The sequence below is a fragment of the Diceros bicornis genome, chromosome 8, assembly GCF_020826845.1.
Source record: "Diceros bicornis minor isolate mBicDic1 chromosome 8, mDicBic1.mat.cur, whole genome shotgun sequence".
In the NCBI taxonomy this organism is placed as follows: domain Eukaryota; kingdom Metazoa; phylum Chordata; class Mammalia; order Perissodactyla; family Rhinocerotidae; genus Diceros; species Diceros bicornis.
Genome location: NC_080747.1, coordinates 77,854,652 through 77,870,990, shown reverse-complemented (window position 1 = coordinate 77,870,990; position 16,339 = coordinate 77,854,652). Strand labels below are relative to the sequence as shown.

The following is a 16,339-nucleotide window of genomic DNA, read 5'->3' as shown; positions in this document are numbered from 1 at the left end:
TACAGTTATAGTGTGAAAATAATAACCTTTAAATCATTTCAAGTTTAATCACCAAAGTTGTGCTTATAAAACACAAAATTTAAGCTTGATATTTTTACATGTTTTAAATGTCATCCTTTTCCGTAACTTCAATTTGCTTATACCTCTACAATTTTCCAATAAGAAGATTTCCTTATAAAAGTTCAAGAAATGTTAGTAAGGAGAAAAGATTTTAGCTCAAATACTTCCTTCAATGAACTTTCTTTTACTGAACCTGGAATTTAATAAACATAGTAAATTTCTGCTCTTAGTTTTCTGTGGGGCTAGCATCTGATGGGCAGCATCTGTCTTTTCAGGATATCTACTTCGATTACTTTAAAATCTACTTGTCTTAAAATAGACATACATGAAAAAAATATAACCAAGTGCACCTCAACACTGTATTATTTCTCTTTCTCACATGAAAAAAGAAATAACACTTTGAGGGATTCTACTTTTCCCCAGTATATATACATCAGAACTTTAAAAAGCCACCCACAACCACAAAACCCTATGTGGGCCCAGGAGCTGTTCCTCCAGACCTCCTGCTCTCTCCCAGCAGCAGCCTGGAACCCTGCCATCTTCCTTTTCAGAGCTCAGAGTTGCCATGGCAGCGGCACTACAGAAAGCATAGCCCCTTCATTACATGAATTAACATGCGGAAGGGATTATCTCAGAAAAGATCTATTCAAACAATTATTTTAATTATATTTTCCTGGGAACTGGCATTGGTAAAAACCTTCACCCATGCAGATTATTTCCCTTTGTTTTCTTTTTAAAGTGCATTTTTGTCACAATAAATCTGATCAAATGATTTTACAAAAATGACTTTGGCTTAAAGTATGGTCACTGAATTCCAAAAAGAATACAATGACCATCTATAAATGGAGGCAGCTGAAAATAGACTTCAACCAATTTTTCAAAAAATGTACCCCAAAAAGGGAAAAATTATAAGGAATAGATTTTCAAAAACTTCTGCTAACATTATATATTTAGTGTTCATTGTTTTAAATCCATTCATTTTAGAAAAATCTTTACAATGAAAATACTTTCTAATTTGCTTCTGACGTTTTTAAAGCATCCCTTAATATTCTTGTTCTGTCATTACTATTTGCTTTTGAAGACTACATTCTAGCTTAAGCTTATCTGAAAAGAATGTTGCTAGCTATCTGACCTAAGCTATTACATGATACATAGACATGAGCAAAAACTAAATTTGTTTTCTGTCTTCTTAAGACTACTTCCTAGAAAAAAAGCTTCTCACAAATTCCTCATTTCCTCTCTCCTTAGGATGAGATACATAGGCTGACACAACTGTAACCACTGTTTAAACTTGTGGGGGCTAATAAAAGGATGGAAAAATCGAAGAAGAAATATTCAAGATTCGCCTTGCATTATAAGTGCCAGCTGCTCAATGTTGTGCCAGGACTCAGGGAAAAAGAGTTACGGAATATGTTACACAGTTCATAACATGTCAAAATGCATAATTAACCTATAATTGCCAATTAACCTATAATTGCCTTGCAGAAAGTGCTGTATGTATATAAGAGAAAGCTACATGTTAATGAGGCAAATAAAACTTCATCTTCCTTCCTTCTAAGAACAGCTGATTTTAGGGGGATGCAGATTGTTTCCCAGAAATTGCCTGAAAGAAGAGTTTTGATAAAAGCAGAAAGCACCCTTGGCCACCTACCCATTTTGCTGTTTACTGTCACCCTGGGATCCTCTTCTCTGTCCCTCTGCTAGCTCCTGAGCAGTCTCGGAACACACGCTGGTGACTGTGGGCTGCCATGGGACATTAACTGCAGGTTTACCAGCGCTCAGTGCAGACGGACGCGGGTCAGCACTAAGACTGGCATTAGCATGCAGTCCAGACGCAGCCAATGGGGGAGGCGTGACAGCAGCCACGGGTGGAGGGGAAGCATGTGATGAAGTGGTCGCATGGGCTGGGGTGAAGGCAGATGATGATGATGGGATGGATGTGACTTTTGGTGAAGACACAGAGCCAAAGGGCCGGGGTGCCTTATTGTAGGTCGTGTTGGTGGCGGAAGTGACTTTGGACACAGCAGGAGATGTAATGGGCACAGGTTTAACTACTTCTTTAGGTTCTCCCTATGTAAAATAAAAATAAACACACAAAACACACCAAATACATGCAAAATAGATTCACTGAAAAGAACACGCAGCTAGTTTTAAAAAGACAAACACAATCATGTTAGCAGCCCAAACTTCACATGTTTCCAGGTAAAAACAATGAGTTGATATAGCATAACATGCATGCTAATGGGTCCCAACATGCATAACACAGATGCACACAGTGAATATATTTTTTTTAATAAAAATGAAAGGTGTTTCAAAATATTTGGGAAATAGAGCAGGAAAGCTATCAAAAAGACTAAAAGGCCATCATAAGTGTCAGTTGAGACATATTCCAAAGGAACATTTTTTAAATACCCCACAATAAACAAAACATCTCTGACCAAAATGTTTATTTGAAAATATCCAGAGTCTCAACTATAATTCCATCTTTCAAACATGTTCAATTACTCTCCAGAGTACAATTATTTGATTCATGCAGAAACAGCAGCACATTTCTAACTCTTCAAGTAAAAAAAGGAAGGAATAAGATCATTTTCATCTAACTCAGAAATGTGCACATTCTAATTAATTATTTTGAATCAAGAAATTGCTTTTTTTTTAAAAAAACAACTCAGCAAAAAAGCAAACAAGTGAACAAAACAAAATCAATCCTTTCCCTTTCCTGCAATCCACCTGTCTCTCTGTCTGGAATGTTTTGAGATATCATTCAGAGATGGAATAAAATTCTTTCCTTTTTCCAAAATAAATATTTAATATTTAATAGTTATATAAGGAAAAAAAACGATCTTAGATGTTTCTTCACTGCCATCAGCCAAAAAAAAAAAAAAACAATAATAACTAGTAAGATCAATTTCTCCTAAAATTAATAGAATTTGTGTTTGCAAATCTCTATTCCAAAGCAAGTGTAAACTTAAAGAAAAAATAAACAGGTTAGGCTTCTATGATATTCAAGAATAAATCCCTACTCACCCTACCATCTTGAAAGAAAAACGATAAAAATTTTTTAAAAGCATACAATAGTGGTTCTATTATATTCAATTTTTTTTAAAAAAAGGTAATCTAAACTAATCTTATAGAAATAATAAAGCTAATGGGGGGGAATAGCTTAATGCCTCAGCAAATCAATATAATAAGTAATTCAATGGAAAGGCACAAGTAAAATTAAGGAGAAAACCCAAAAAAGCATAAACTAGATGTATATGAATAATGGGTTTGGGACAAGATGAGGATATATATGAGAAAAGGGTACTTGCCAATAACCTAATCTAAGAATATCCTGAAAATGTAATTAAAAACTTATTAATATTATTAAACAAAATGTTATTAAAAGACTTGTGATACTCATTTTCAGTAACCACTTGTTTATTCTCTTTAGAATATGTGAATAAAGATAGGCAAATTAAAAGTAAATGTAAGAAATTTGGACATAAGTTATTGATAATATATGACATTAGAAATAATGTTTTAATCATATAGGTATAATTACAGATGGTAATTCTGTAATTCTCTATGTGTTGATTTCCATTTTCCCCTGTTATCTTTAAAGGAAAAGAACTGTGAAGAAAATTGTATTGAAATTATAAATTGCCAGTATGGCCTAAGACAGGAATGAAAATTACAGTGGTTCAGGAGAGGCTATCAAATGGTACCCTAGTGATACTAGATTAGAAACACACCTTTTGAACAGGAACCAGCTCAGGCTTGGGTGCAGCAGATGCTCTGGGGGGGAAAAAAAGAAGGAAAAAAATGAATTTTTGCAAACCTGCAAACTTATTAATGGAATTTTTATTATATACCTTAATATACTAAATCATCAGAATTTATAGTTGCATAATTCATGATTTTCACTATTCACAAACTACTAACTAGTTCATGTACCTCAAACGCTGCAAGATCCAATACCCTTATACACTAGGTATTCATTAGTTCTCTACACACTCAAACAAGGGAAGACAAACACCAATCCTGTTTGCTAACACACCCATGTTTAATCTTCAAATTAAGGCTATTCCCCATCCAAAAGGGCTAGGTATAATAAGCATGACTTTCTGATCCTTTAGGGGTTCCTGAAACATCTAAGCTGAATCTCTGTCTCCAACAGTACCTGCCTTTTCTCCTAACATTCACGAATATGTCCATAGGCCATTGGGTTTCTCTGTGAAGATACTAAGTAAATTCTGGTTGAATTGGGTCAATAAATTGAGTATTTATTTTGTACTTATATTTGTAAATGCTTACACAAGTTACTGGATTTTTTACACTAAAACTAAACTGTAAGTTCCTGCACTAGGCTATAATTTCAGTGAAGGCAAGGACCATGTCCCATTTGTGTCTCGATATCAGCGCTGTGCCTGGCACGTAAGAGGTCATCAGTAATGAGTATGGAAAGGAGAGAACAAGGAAAGGACAAATATCCATGCATAGAATTTGACTATTTCCAAGCTCAAATTAATTATTTTTAATATATGCTTTTTTGTATTATTACTGTCCTTTTGGTTAGCATAGACTAATAGTAACAATACTTGATTTGGAGCTATTATCTCATATAATCATGACAAATAACCAAGGTAGCAACTATCAGTATCCTCATTTTTCACATGAGGAACTTCAAAGCTAGAGAAAGTAAATCACTTACTAGGATGGAGCTAAGGCCAGCAGTTCTTACATCTTACAAGACACTGGCTATAGTCAAGGACAGTAAATGAATGGGAGAGCTTCTAATGACATAAAGGCTATCTACCTAGTATTAAGGTATATGTTATATTTACTAATGCCAGAAGCAGTCTGACTCCTCTAACAAGCCTGAGGATAAGACATCAAGTGAAGAATTCAAGAAATGTGACCATAGCAGATAAAATAATAAGTGATAACAATTGTAAGCTACAAACTATGAGATCGTTTTACTTATAGTGATAACAGATCACTAACAGAAAACACTAGCATAGGATATTCGGTCTCTATGAGTATAACCTAGCAATGAACTCCAATCAACATTTTTAGCAGCAACTGAATTTTCCAACAACAACTAATTTCGTTAGCTAGGGCAAGCACTGACTGAATAATTGGCTAACCTAATGAGAGGCCACAATGGATGCTAACATTCAGTTACTGCAATACAGAATTAGACTCTGTGCAGTTGCATAACTTTCCATGTGTACTTTCAAACAGACAATTTCTCTTTTAGCTTATAGGGTTATTATAACAAGCAAAGGAAACAAGTTCAAGTACAGAACAGTGGAATCTTCCTTTCATTGAAATTTCACAATAAGATGTAATCACAAAGTATCTATTAAAACCAACCAAGACATTACTGAAAGTTTGCCATAAGAGAGAAGATGGTACCCTTTTTCATCTGCACACTTAAAAGTGCATGGAGCTCTTATAGCAACATAAAAAACAATTTATAAAAAAAAAACATGAGGGGCTGGCCCAGTGGTGTAGTGGAGTTCGTGCACTCCACTTCAGCAGCTCAGAGTTTGCAGGTTCAGAGCCCGGGTGCGGACCTACATACACACTGCTCATCAAGCCATGCTATGGTGGTGTCTCACTTTAAAAAAACAGAAGAAGATTGGCACAGATGTTATCTCAGGGCCAATCTTCCTCAAGTAAAAAGAGGAAGATTGGTGACAGGTGTTAGCTCAGGGTCAATCTTCCTCACAAAAAAAAAAAAAAAAAGAACATGAGAGCCAGCCCTGATGGCCTAGTGGTTAAAGTTTGGCATACTCTGCTTCCGTTCCCGGGGGCGGAACCACACCACTCGTCTGTCAGTGGCTATGCTGTGGCAGCAGCTCACATAGAAGAACTAGAAGGACTTACAACTGGAATATACAGCTATGTACTGGGGCTTTGAGGAGGAAAAGAAAAAAAACGAGGAAAACTGGCAAAAGATGTTAGCTTGGGGTGAATCCCTCCCAGCAAAAAAAAAACCAGAACGTGATGTTTAACAGTCACAAGGTTTCCAAACAGAATAAAATGCATTTTTCTATGTCCATGAAAACAAACCCCTTAGTTTCTTCTAGGTGTTAGTTCTTATTTAAACAGTGTTAGCAACAATAACAAAACCAGAATGGTTAGTTTTCATTAATTTTGAAGTCCAACTTGTTTTGTGAGAAAGCATAGAATAATAATGAGTCCTAATGTAGTTTATGGATTGAAAGTTCTACAAAAATACTGCTTGAAATCTTGAATTCACAAAACAATTTAAAAAATCTGAAACTCCAATCTGTTTGCCCTGCTTGCCTTCTGAGGAAGTCTCACACATGTGACGACATGAACTAAGACAAGCGGTCAGAGAAAAGAGGCAACAAGCCTGCAAAGTCCCAGGACTGAGTCCACCGCACATTAAAAACACAAACATTTGGAAGGAAAAGTAGACTGGCTTATAATTAAAATCAAATAAAACGGGTGACACTGGATGCAATAAAGATTAGTTCTGTGGTCTAAATATTTAAATAACTACCAAATGAGTCACAGAATCATTGAAACTTAGAAGGTCCCTTAGAGTTACTTTATCACACGCCAATCAGGTATTCGTCTGACTTCTGTTTGAATATTTTACAGCAGCTCACAATGTAAGCCATGTAATTTTTGAACCCTTCTGTTTAAAATGGCCTTCATTTTAGTGTGTTATTTTGTTATTTGGAGTAAACAGAAGCAGTCAATCTGTCCACATTAAAAATACTTGGAAAAATATTTTTAACACACAGTATACGTACATAAAATCTATAACATGCATTAGTTACATTTTAAAAGATCAGTAGGCTACATAAATCTTATATTTAAATGTAATTACATACTCTTATGACACTAAAACTATTGTGGTTCAGAAAATTTAGACTACATGACAAATGAAATCTGCAAAATTAATGAACAGCAATAATACTAATTTAAAAGAACAAAACTTGGGGCCAGCCCGGTGGCACAAGCGGTTAAGTGCGTGCGCTCCACTGCGGCGGCCCGTGGTTCGCCGGTTTGGATCCCGGCTGCACACCGATGCACCGCTTGGCAAAAGCCATGCTGTGGTGGTGTTCCACATATAGTGCAGGAAGATGGGCACAGATGTTAGCCCAGGGCCAGTCTTCCTCAGCGAAAAAAAGAGGAGGATTGGCAGATGTTAGCACAGGGCTGATCTTCCTCACACACACACAAAATAAATAAACAAAATTTTATTAATTATCACAGAGTAACAAAAAGATACACCACCTTTAACTTCCAAATGTGCAAAGATTTTTAAAAAATATTAATACATAACGCTTTTGAGAATACTCTATACGTTGCTGGAAGAACTATATATTATTACAGCTCTTTTGGAAAATAATTTAGCATTTATTTATAAAAAGCCTTGAAGAAAGTTCACGCCCTTTGACATAATAATCAACTTCTGGGAATCTATTATAAGGAAATAATCTGAAATATAGAAAAGACTTTATGTATAAAGATATTTGTTCCCTACAGTATATCTTACAATAGTGAAAAACTGGAAACAACCGATTAAATACACAACAATGAGAAAGTGGTTAACTGTGATATAACCACAAGATGAAACATCACGCAGCGATTAAAATCATTCTTAGAACTGCTTGATAACATGCTTACTTTATGATGTTAAGTGAAAAAAGGAAGATATAAAATAGCATATACAGCATGATCAGTGCATGGAAACACATCAACATTTTAGCAGGGTGTTTTTTTTTTCTTTTGGTGAGGAAGATTAGCCATGCCCATCTTCCTCCACTTTATATGGGACGCTGCCACAGCATGGCTTGACAACCAGTGCGCCCTGGGATCCGAACCCTGGGCCGCCACAGCGGAGCGTGTGCACTTAACCGCTATGCCACCAGGCTGACCCCTTTTGTGTGTGTTTTTATACGATGCATATGTGCTACTTTTTATAATAAGACTATGTCTCAAAGCATGCCTCATGGAAAACTACTTTCCAAAACACCCCCCCCACACAAACGTGCTGTTATCAAAGATATCTGGAAAACTGGAAGTTATGTAAACATCTCAGCCACAGGACTTCTCAGAGCCTTTAAATGCCTAAAGAAGAAAATACTGCGGATTGTTGTCCATGCCCCTTTTGAAGTACGGAATACTCATTTATTTAGAATACTCATTTCTTTAGGAAACCTTTCTTAAGACTGCAGTTAGGAAGGGGAAAAGCCCTCTGGGAAATGCTATTTTAAAGAAACAATAAAGAAAGTAAATATCTGTAAGCCTGAAATGTTTACTTAAGTCTCCTGAAAGCAGTTAAAATTAAGAGAAAGAAATATTACAATCCATAAAATCCTTGAAATCTTGTTATACAGAATATCTTTCTTATGGAACAAGTGCTTTCTTGAACTTTGTTTAATAAGATACCCAAAGACTATGACCATAATTTAATCAATGTTTAAGAAGGAAAATTTCATTTCCTTCACCAAACTGAAATATGTATTTCCTATATTCCCTAAGGAGAAAATCCTAACATATGAATAAGGAAAACTGTTTCTCAAAATTAAAATTTTTATAGTTGTCTTTTTTTCTTAGAAAAATATTATATTGAGCATTTGCTCCTTTACTTTAGAAATGTCATGGATTACTTAAAAACAAATAATTTTGTAAAGATTTTTAAATAGTTTTAAAAACTAAGGTATAATTATTAAAAATTGTTCCTACATTTTTCTCTTCAAATCCTGGGAAATATGCAATGGGATAAATATCTTCCTTTCAACCGCAGAGATCATCACAAGTCACTTTTCTGTAGTGTGTGCTTCAAACCAGCAGAGATCTTGGCAATGGCTTAGTGCCATGGGCTCAACAATTTGCTTATTGTTCTCTCCTCACTTAGCGCGAAGCCACTGTACAGGAGTAAGCTATGACGGTGAGAGACTCGTGGCTTGGCCCAGTACAATCCTCAGCTCATGGAATTCAAAGAACAAAGTCATCACTGTGGCTGGAACAATCTATTTTGAAAGTTGATTGATTTTTGTTAAGAGGAGTATCCAAAATAAAAATCCCTGATGCATTACAACCAGTTTCAGAACTTCTAGCTAAACAGCTGAAAGGAGTTCTCAGCTAAAACGGATTGTATTAAAAACCAGAATTGTGATGCCCTGGTCAGAATAATGCCTAGGAAAAATAATGCCATAAACAAGCAATAGCACTATCAAGAATTAGATTGAAAGGAATCAAGCAAAACTGCATCTTATGAACACCTAATGAATGGTGTAACTAATTAACACATTTTTCTAATACTGCTTTATAAAATAAGATGTTTTTAGTTAATAAAGTAGCCAATGAATGTTCACAGTAGTGTCTAAGAATGAGGAATTAGGCAACAGAACTAGACTGATAAAGATTATTCACATTACTCATTATGTCTTGGTGACTCCTTCAACCATATCTAATATACTTAATTCATAAACAATTATACAGAAAAGAGGAGGAGTTTTAGCTCATCTTCTGTGAGATGAGCCCTATCTAAGTTTCCCACAGCATGGCCATCTTTGGGCTCACTGACCTCAGGACCCATAAACACTAGGATACATCATTAATCACTTTAATTGCAAAGTTGTCAATTTGTAATAACAAAGCCACTCCAGAGGGGAAAAAAGTGAGCACTCAAGCGTGCCGAGGGATGTCTCTTTAAACAATTTCCCCATATTTTATTGTACTTCCAGTCAGGCTACTTTCCTAAAAACTCAAACCTCAAACATTTAAATCACTTATGGTAATGTATCAGTGGTTTTTTTCTAAATGATCTGAGAATTTATAAAGATTATATTTTCTATAAACAAAAGTACAAAATAGTTTTATATCAGCATATTATAACACCTTTTAGCTTATCAAAGACTGTACTCACCACATAAACATGCACTCATACACAGTCTCACTTTCTCTCTCACTCTTTGTATCTTCTCTATCTTACTCTGGATACTAATAAAATACATTTTTTCCTCTAGAAAGAAAGAAAGAACCCAAAGCTAGACAGACTTTGAAGAGTGGGAGAAAGAAGCAAGGGAACTGCTCTAGCCCATCTGAGTACATGGGACCCCCTCTGCTTGGGCTTGGCTTGAAATTAGGTGTGGCTCTGAGAAACCCAGAACAGGCAGTGACCACTTGAGAATCACTTCCCTAGGTGAGGGTGAGGGCTTTTGCTGTCAAGATCCTTTTTAGGAGGTCACAGTAGCTGATGGGGTTTGAGGAGAAACTTTCATCAACCAGTTCTAAATCAAGCCAAAGAGGGAGACGGGGAGAGAGGGAAAGAGGGCGAGAGGAAGGGAAGAAGAAAAGGACTTCTACCGAGCTTCCCTGATTTGCATGGTTACACTATTTTCAAGGAGAAAAAAATGTGGGGTGGAGGGGTAGAGAAGGGAGCATTAGACTAAATTTAAAATGATAAAATATTTCCCATTATACAAATAATGAGAGCATCAGCATCACCATTACAACTACCATTTATTGGGGTCTTTCTAGGAGCTCAACACTGAAATTAAAGGCCTTATATACAACATATTGCTTAAGTTTCAGAAATAAAGCTTAGAAGTGTTAAATAACTCGGACCACTAAAGAGTTTAATGCCAATGTCCACATTATCCTCCCTCTAATACATCCATCTCATCCCACAGGAGCCAACAAAATCAACAAATATTTCTTCCTCTCATGATACGCTGCTTTATTTTCTATGGTTGAAGTTCACCAATTCAATGCTATTAAAATCTTCAGAAATGCAAACTAAATACTCATCAATTTAAATAACTAGTTTTGGTGACAGTTTTATATATTATTTGACATCCTTCACTTGAGATCATCCTTTCATCTGTCTAGTCATCAGTATTTATTGAGCCATAGGCACTGTTCCAGGGTTTGAGAATACGGTGGTAAACTAGTCAAAGAAGGTCCCTGCCTGGAACCTACATTCTAATGGAGGTAGCAGATAATAAACAAGCCAACTAATAAAATAGCTTCAAATAGTGATAAATGCAAAATTACACATTATTCAGGGCCGGCCCAGTGGGGTAGCAGTTAAGTTCGCATGTGCTGCTTCAGAGGCCCGGGGTCCGTCGGTTCGGATCCTGGGCTCGGACTTACTCACCGTTCATCAAGCCATGCTGAGGCGGTGTCCCACACAGAAGAGCTACAACTCTACAACTATGATATACAACTATGTACTGGGGCTTTGGGGAGAAAGAAGATTGGCAACAGATGTTAGCACAGGGTTAATCTTCCTCAAAAAAAAAAAGAACTGATAGGAAATTCTGTTTGTTTAAAAAAAAATTCACATTATTCCACTTGATTTCAGATGGAAGAAATTTATTTTTTTATTCAACATTTATTTCCACAAGAACATTTGTATCAGGTAAGAAAGTTTCATCTGTCCATTATGTCTCATGTCCTCACTCAAAATAACCTCAGATTCAATTAAGTAAAAAAAATGCAGTTTTCTAACTAGTATTTATAAAATAATTTCTATCAAAAAGAATACTGAAGAGACTATAATATTTTAGATGTGTTTAAGATTAATCAGGATAATTCATCCTTATTATGGGTAAAACTCTTTTAAAGTGAAAATACTATTTCAATAAAAGGTTTTATATAGGAAACCTATTTTATATACCCCATTGTTGAGAAACAGCAAACTTTACTGTGAAGGGCCAGATAGTCAATATTTTAGGCTTTGTGGGTCACAGGATGTTGATTCAACTGCTGAGGTCTGCCATTATAGCAAGTAAGACGACACAGAGAAAATATTAATGAGTCAGCATAGTTGTATTCCAATAACAATTTGTAAAAACAGGCAGCAGAAGGGTGTGGGGAGGTGGTGCTAGATTTGGCCTGTAGGTCATAGTTTGCCAACCCATGGTTTAGATCATTTTATGGTTTTGATTATAACAAACCTACTAGGAAATAATCCTACATCACCATGGCTTTTTTGGACTCTAAGCCTCATAATCGTTCTGCATAATGAAAAACCCCTAATTACAATTGGTTCAGACACTGATAGGTATAAGAACCGAGAGTTCAGCTTCTCATTCTTCTTTTCTGTGGTTGCAGGACACCATCTTTCAATTCCTCTTAACTCCTCTACCTCAAATTTTCCTACTACTTACAATTGAATGATCCATCTAAACTTCCAAACCACCCATTCAAATAAAGTTCACACCACGCAGTACCGACACCGAAGCTTGCTGAAGGAACAGGTTTAATACTATTGGATTAAGGATGACATTTTAAGCACTATTTTTAAATCTCCTACTCAGTAACTCAGTTCATTTGCTAATATACGATAACGGCTACTAAAAACCTCTCTCATCTTCTGCTTCTATGTATTATAAATGGAATCATTAGTAATGTAATTTTTTAAAAAAATTCTAAAAGAACAACTAAAAAGGATGCACCATGCATTCTGTAAGAGAAGAAGCTGAAAAGTACAATTTCCCTCTTTCCCATTCTTTTCCACCAAAACTCTATACTTTATTTCATATTAGGCATGGATTGTAATACTTTTAGGGTTGATATAAATAAGCAATCTATGACAGAGTTGCATTCTCTGAAAACCTACTAGGTTTATATCTTCCTTTGGGCACAATGGTAATTACTTCTACTTAATATACCTTCTCTTCCAGCTCCAATCAGGCAGAGAAAAAATATATTTTTACCAACACAGCACTTCATTACTAATATGAAAATAATAGGATTTGCAAAGCAAATAATCTGCCTGTGAAAAATTAAGAGTTCCATTGATACAGCTACATTTTCTGGCTCTTTTGTGACACTACTAAAATGTCCTTGAATAACAAATGTGGTTAAAATTCATATTAGGAGAGTAGACATCAATAATAAACCATAGGCATAATTGGATTTTCACAGACTTCCAGCAATGCATATGAAACTAACTACTGCAGGAAATCCTTGATGAGGGTCAGATGCTAAGGAGTAGGATAAAAATGGTATAAGCAGGCACAATTTATAACCTGAAGTTTGTCCACTTTTTTTTTTCTTCCTTTTAGGAAAAGCTAGAGACAAACAGATCCTTCCTTTCATATTCAGACTTTCTCTTATCAAGCTCTTCGCTGATAGAGTAATTCTTTGAGAAATAGCTAAATGAAGGTTGCAAGTCTAGGTTACCAACAAAATAAATTAGCTGCTCTACAGTTTCTTTGTTGGTACACGAAGGACAGTAATCCTCCCCTTGCAGAATTGTTTTGAGAATGGAATGAGGTCATGTATGTAACACACCCAGCAGAGCAACTGTACAAAGTAAGCAGTGACAGATATTACTTTCCTACCCCGTACGTAGAAAATGTGACCCTGGAGTTCTGGAAATTATTCTCTGTTTCTGATTACCTACTGTTATAATCAAAGCAAATTATCTACCAGCATAAGTTTCAAGAGAAAACAACAAGAAACTAGAAATGGATGAGAAAATATCACTTATTGAGTACCTACCAAATGCCAATAATTTCTTTTGGCCCATTACATAGATTATCTCATTTATTCTTCCTGAGAAAACAGTATTGTTCTCATTTTAAATATAGGAAACAGAAGCTCAAATAGATTAAGTAATTCAACCACAACTTAGAATTTGAAAATGGCAGAACCAGGATTTGACCGCAAATCCTCCAGATGCTTTATATACAACTCTCACACTCTGCCTTCTAGGAATAACATCAAAGTGAAAGTCACAAAAGTAACTCTGGTAAAAAACTTCAGAGAGAAACGGTTTCAAACAACGAATGACTATTAACTTAACTAATAACTATTTGTTTTTAGTCATTTTATAGAATTCCATCTTTGATTTAATTTACCTAAACACAGAAGATTCTCATTGTAATACATACATATATGTATATATGTTGTTAATATATAGATATATAGAGATAGATGATATATGTAGATCTACTTGTCTATATTTTCTCTATCTATAGAAAGTCACATTTTACAGCTTGAGAAATATATACATAAATAAGAGATTAAGTTCTTCAGAAAATTCCCAATTAAACGGTAATAAACATGCAAAAACAAAGAAACAAGAGCTTTCAGTTCATTCTTCCTTCTTTTTCCAAAGAGGAGTATTTTTTCCCCACAGCAATAGGAATTCTCTATACTTCATTTTCCAGCAGCATGGGGCTGGAGGGTCCTTAATGAACATCATCTATGGTGCTAAACTGGGCGTTCTGTTCAAATAGCAACCAGCTTCTGAAGTTAGCAGCCATGCAGATCCCAAGATACCACATCACGCGATCTTCTTGTAGGTATATGTCAAGAATGTCATGTTTATATCTCCTCTTTCTCATGATCTTGAGAAAATAAAGGAACTAGCAGCACAGTGCCCGTTACAACTATTGATGGGGACATGCTACCAATCATCCAGAATGAATCAGACTGCAGCTCTGATGTATGCCCTGTGATACAGGGGTGTGTACTCAGCATGTAAGACTACAGAAATAACGATGATGGTTCCTTTTCAATTTGGTTTTGGCTACATATTCATATATACCTTGTCACTAAATATATATCTACATACATAAATATACCTACATATATACTTAGTCACTGATTAATAACATTTTTGGTAATGTTCAATTCTTTTTGAATCAGCCTGTACTTTTATAAACAAAGAACTTTTATAAACAAACAGACACATACACTCTTATGTTATGGTCAGAATCTAGCTCCTGTTAACCACCAGATTTGTTATGGTTAGTATGGCCTTCTATATTACCATAAACTATTTTAACCAAGTACCCTCTCATTCCTGACCAATATGTATTATACCCAATGTCACTTCAAGTTCAAGGGCAATACCTGTGCTACATCTTTTCCTTCAATAATTTATTTCATTAATTTATTAATTATTTCCACAAATATTTATTGAGGCCCTAACAAAACAGGCTCTGTTGTAGGAGGTGGGGCAACAGTAATGAATAAAACAGACTAATCTCTACTTTGACGGTGCTGACATTCTACTCGGGAGAGGCAGACTAAAAACAAACAAGCAAAGTACATCACATGGTACTGAGTGCAATACAGTCTAATAAAGTAAGACGGGGCAGGGACACATTTTATAGAAAGGAGTCAGAGAAGGAAGATGAAATCTGAGCAGAGACCTGCAGTAGAGAATTCCAGGCAGACCAAACAGCAAGTGTAAAGTCTCTGAGGCAGAAACGTGCCAATGGGGCTACAATGGGAGCAAAAGCTGGGAGAGCAGGGAGAGGTGAAGCCAGAGAGATCCCTGGGAGCCACGCTACTTTATGTCACCATAAGGATCTGGTCTTTTACTCCTCTAAGTGAGATGGAAAAGTATTCCTAAACACAGTACACCATTTTGTAAGAAAGCTCAATCCAAATCTCCAATTAAAGAAGACTAAATCTAAATACAGTGTTGAGCAATAAATTAGCCTGTATATACGTTTGAACTATATAAGCCTACTTACTAACTAAAAGAAGGGTAAGAGAGATGGACTAAAACTTGCCCCAAATCGTAAATATATCAAGACAAACAAAATACAAATGGAAAATAGCAAAATACCTAATTTGTTCTTCATACATCCAAAGTGTAAGATCATGCTCTTTGAGGTTCACATTTATATGATCTCTGTCCTATGCTAATATCGGAGGCATCATTTTGCTACTAATTTTTTTAGACACATCTCCTTTTCTAGTCTTGTCTAGGCTAAACACATTAAATTGCAAACTTTTTTTGTAAAGTGGGTATTTTTAGGTATTTCAATAAAATTTAAGGGGACGAGCATTCCAGCATTTAGCACAGCCTTATTAGGAAAACAAAGTCAGTCCGCTCTCTGGTGTAGCGCACATGAAATGAAAACTTTTCATTCTTTATAGTCTCAATTTAGTTTTTTCCATGTATTTAACACTTGAATAATTTTGGGTGGGTTTAGGTTTTTTAAAACTCTGGAGGTGCTTACTCAGAGTCAAGGAATTTAAAAATTAATGATCAAATGTGGCTATTTTAGTCATAGATAAGCTAGGTCTACCCTTGTTTAATAACTTTAAGATGAGCCCTTAATTTCATATTTATCAGTTAAGAAGTAGAATCTTCTCCAACACCCTCATCACTGAACCTCATTAAATTAGTTCAAAGTATTTAATATGATAATAATATCTAAATCTAAAAAAGGAAAATTAAAACCAGGCAATGTTCAAATATTCATTCATTTAAAAAAGTTCTTATTTATTTCTGATTAACTTCACATTTATACTATCACATAGAAAGGAC

At 35.4% G+C, this 16,339-nt stretch overlaps 1 protein-coding gene across 6 annotated transcripts in view; it reads right to left on the bottom strand.

Annotated features, from left to right (window-relative positions):
• Positions 1–16,339, bottom strand: part of PDLIM5 (PDZ and LIM domain 5) — a 213,282-nt gene that overhangs the window by 98,918 nt on the left and 98,025 nt on the right. For 3 of the 6 annotated variants that reach the window (XM_058547520.1, XM_058547521.1, XM_058547523.1), the window contains exons 4-5: positions 3,795–3,837; positions 1,712–2,130 (exon numbers count right to left, since the gene is read on the bottom strand). In XM_058547520.1, the coding sequence (XP_058403503.1) occupies positions 1,712–2,130; positions 3,795–3,837 (462 nt within the window). The remainder of the gene's footprint in view (positions 1–1,711; positions 2,131–3,794; positions 3,838–16,339) is intronic. The other 3 variants (XM_058547524.1, XM_058547522.1, XM_058547525.1) reach the window with 1 other exon arrangement.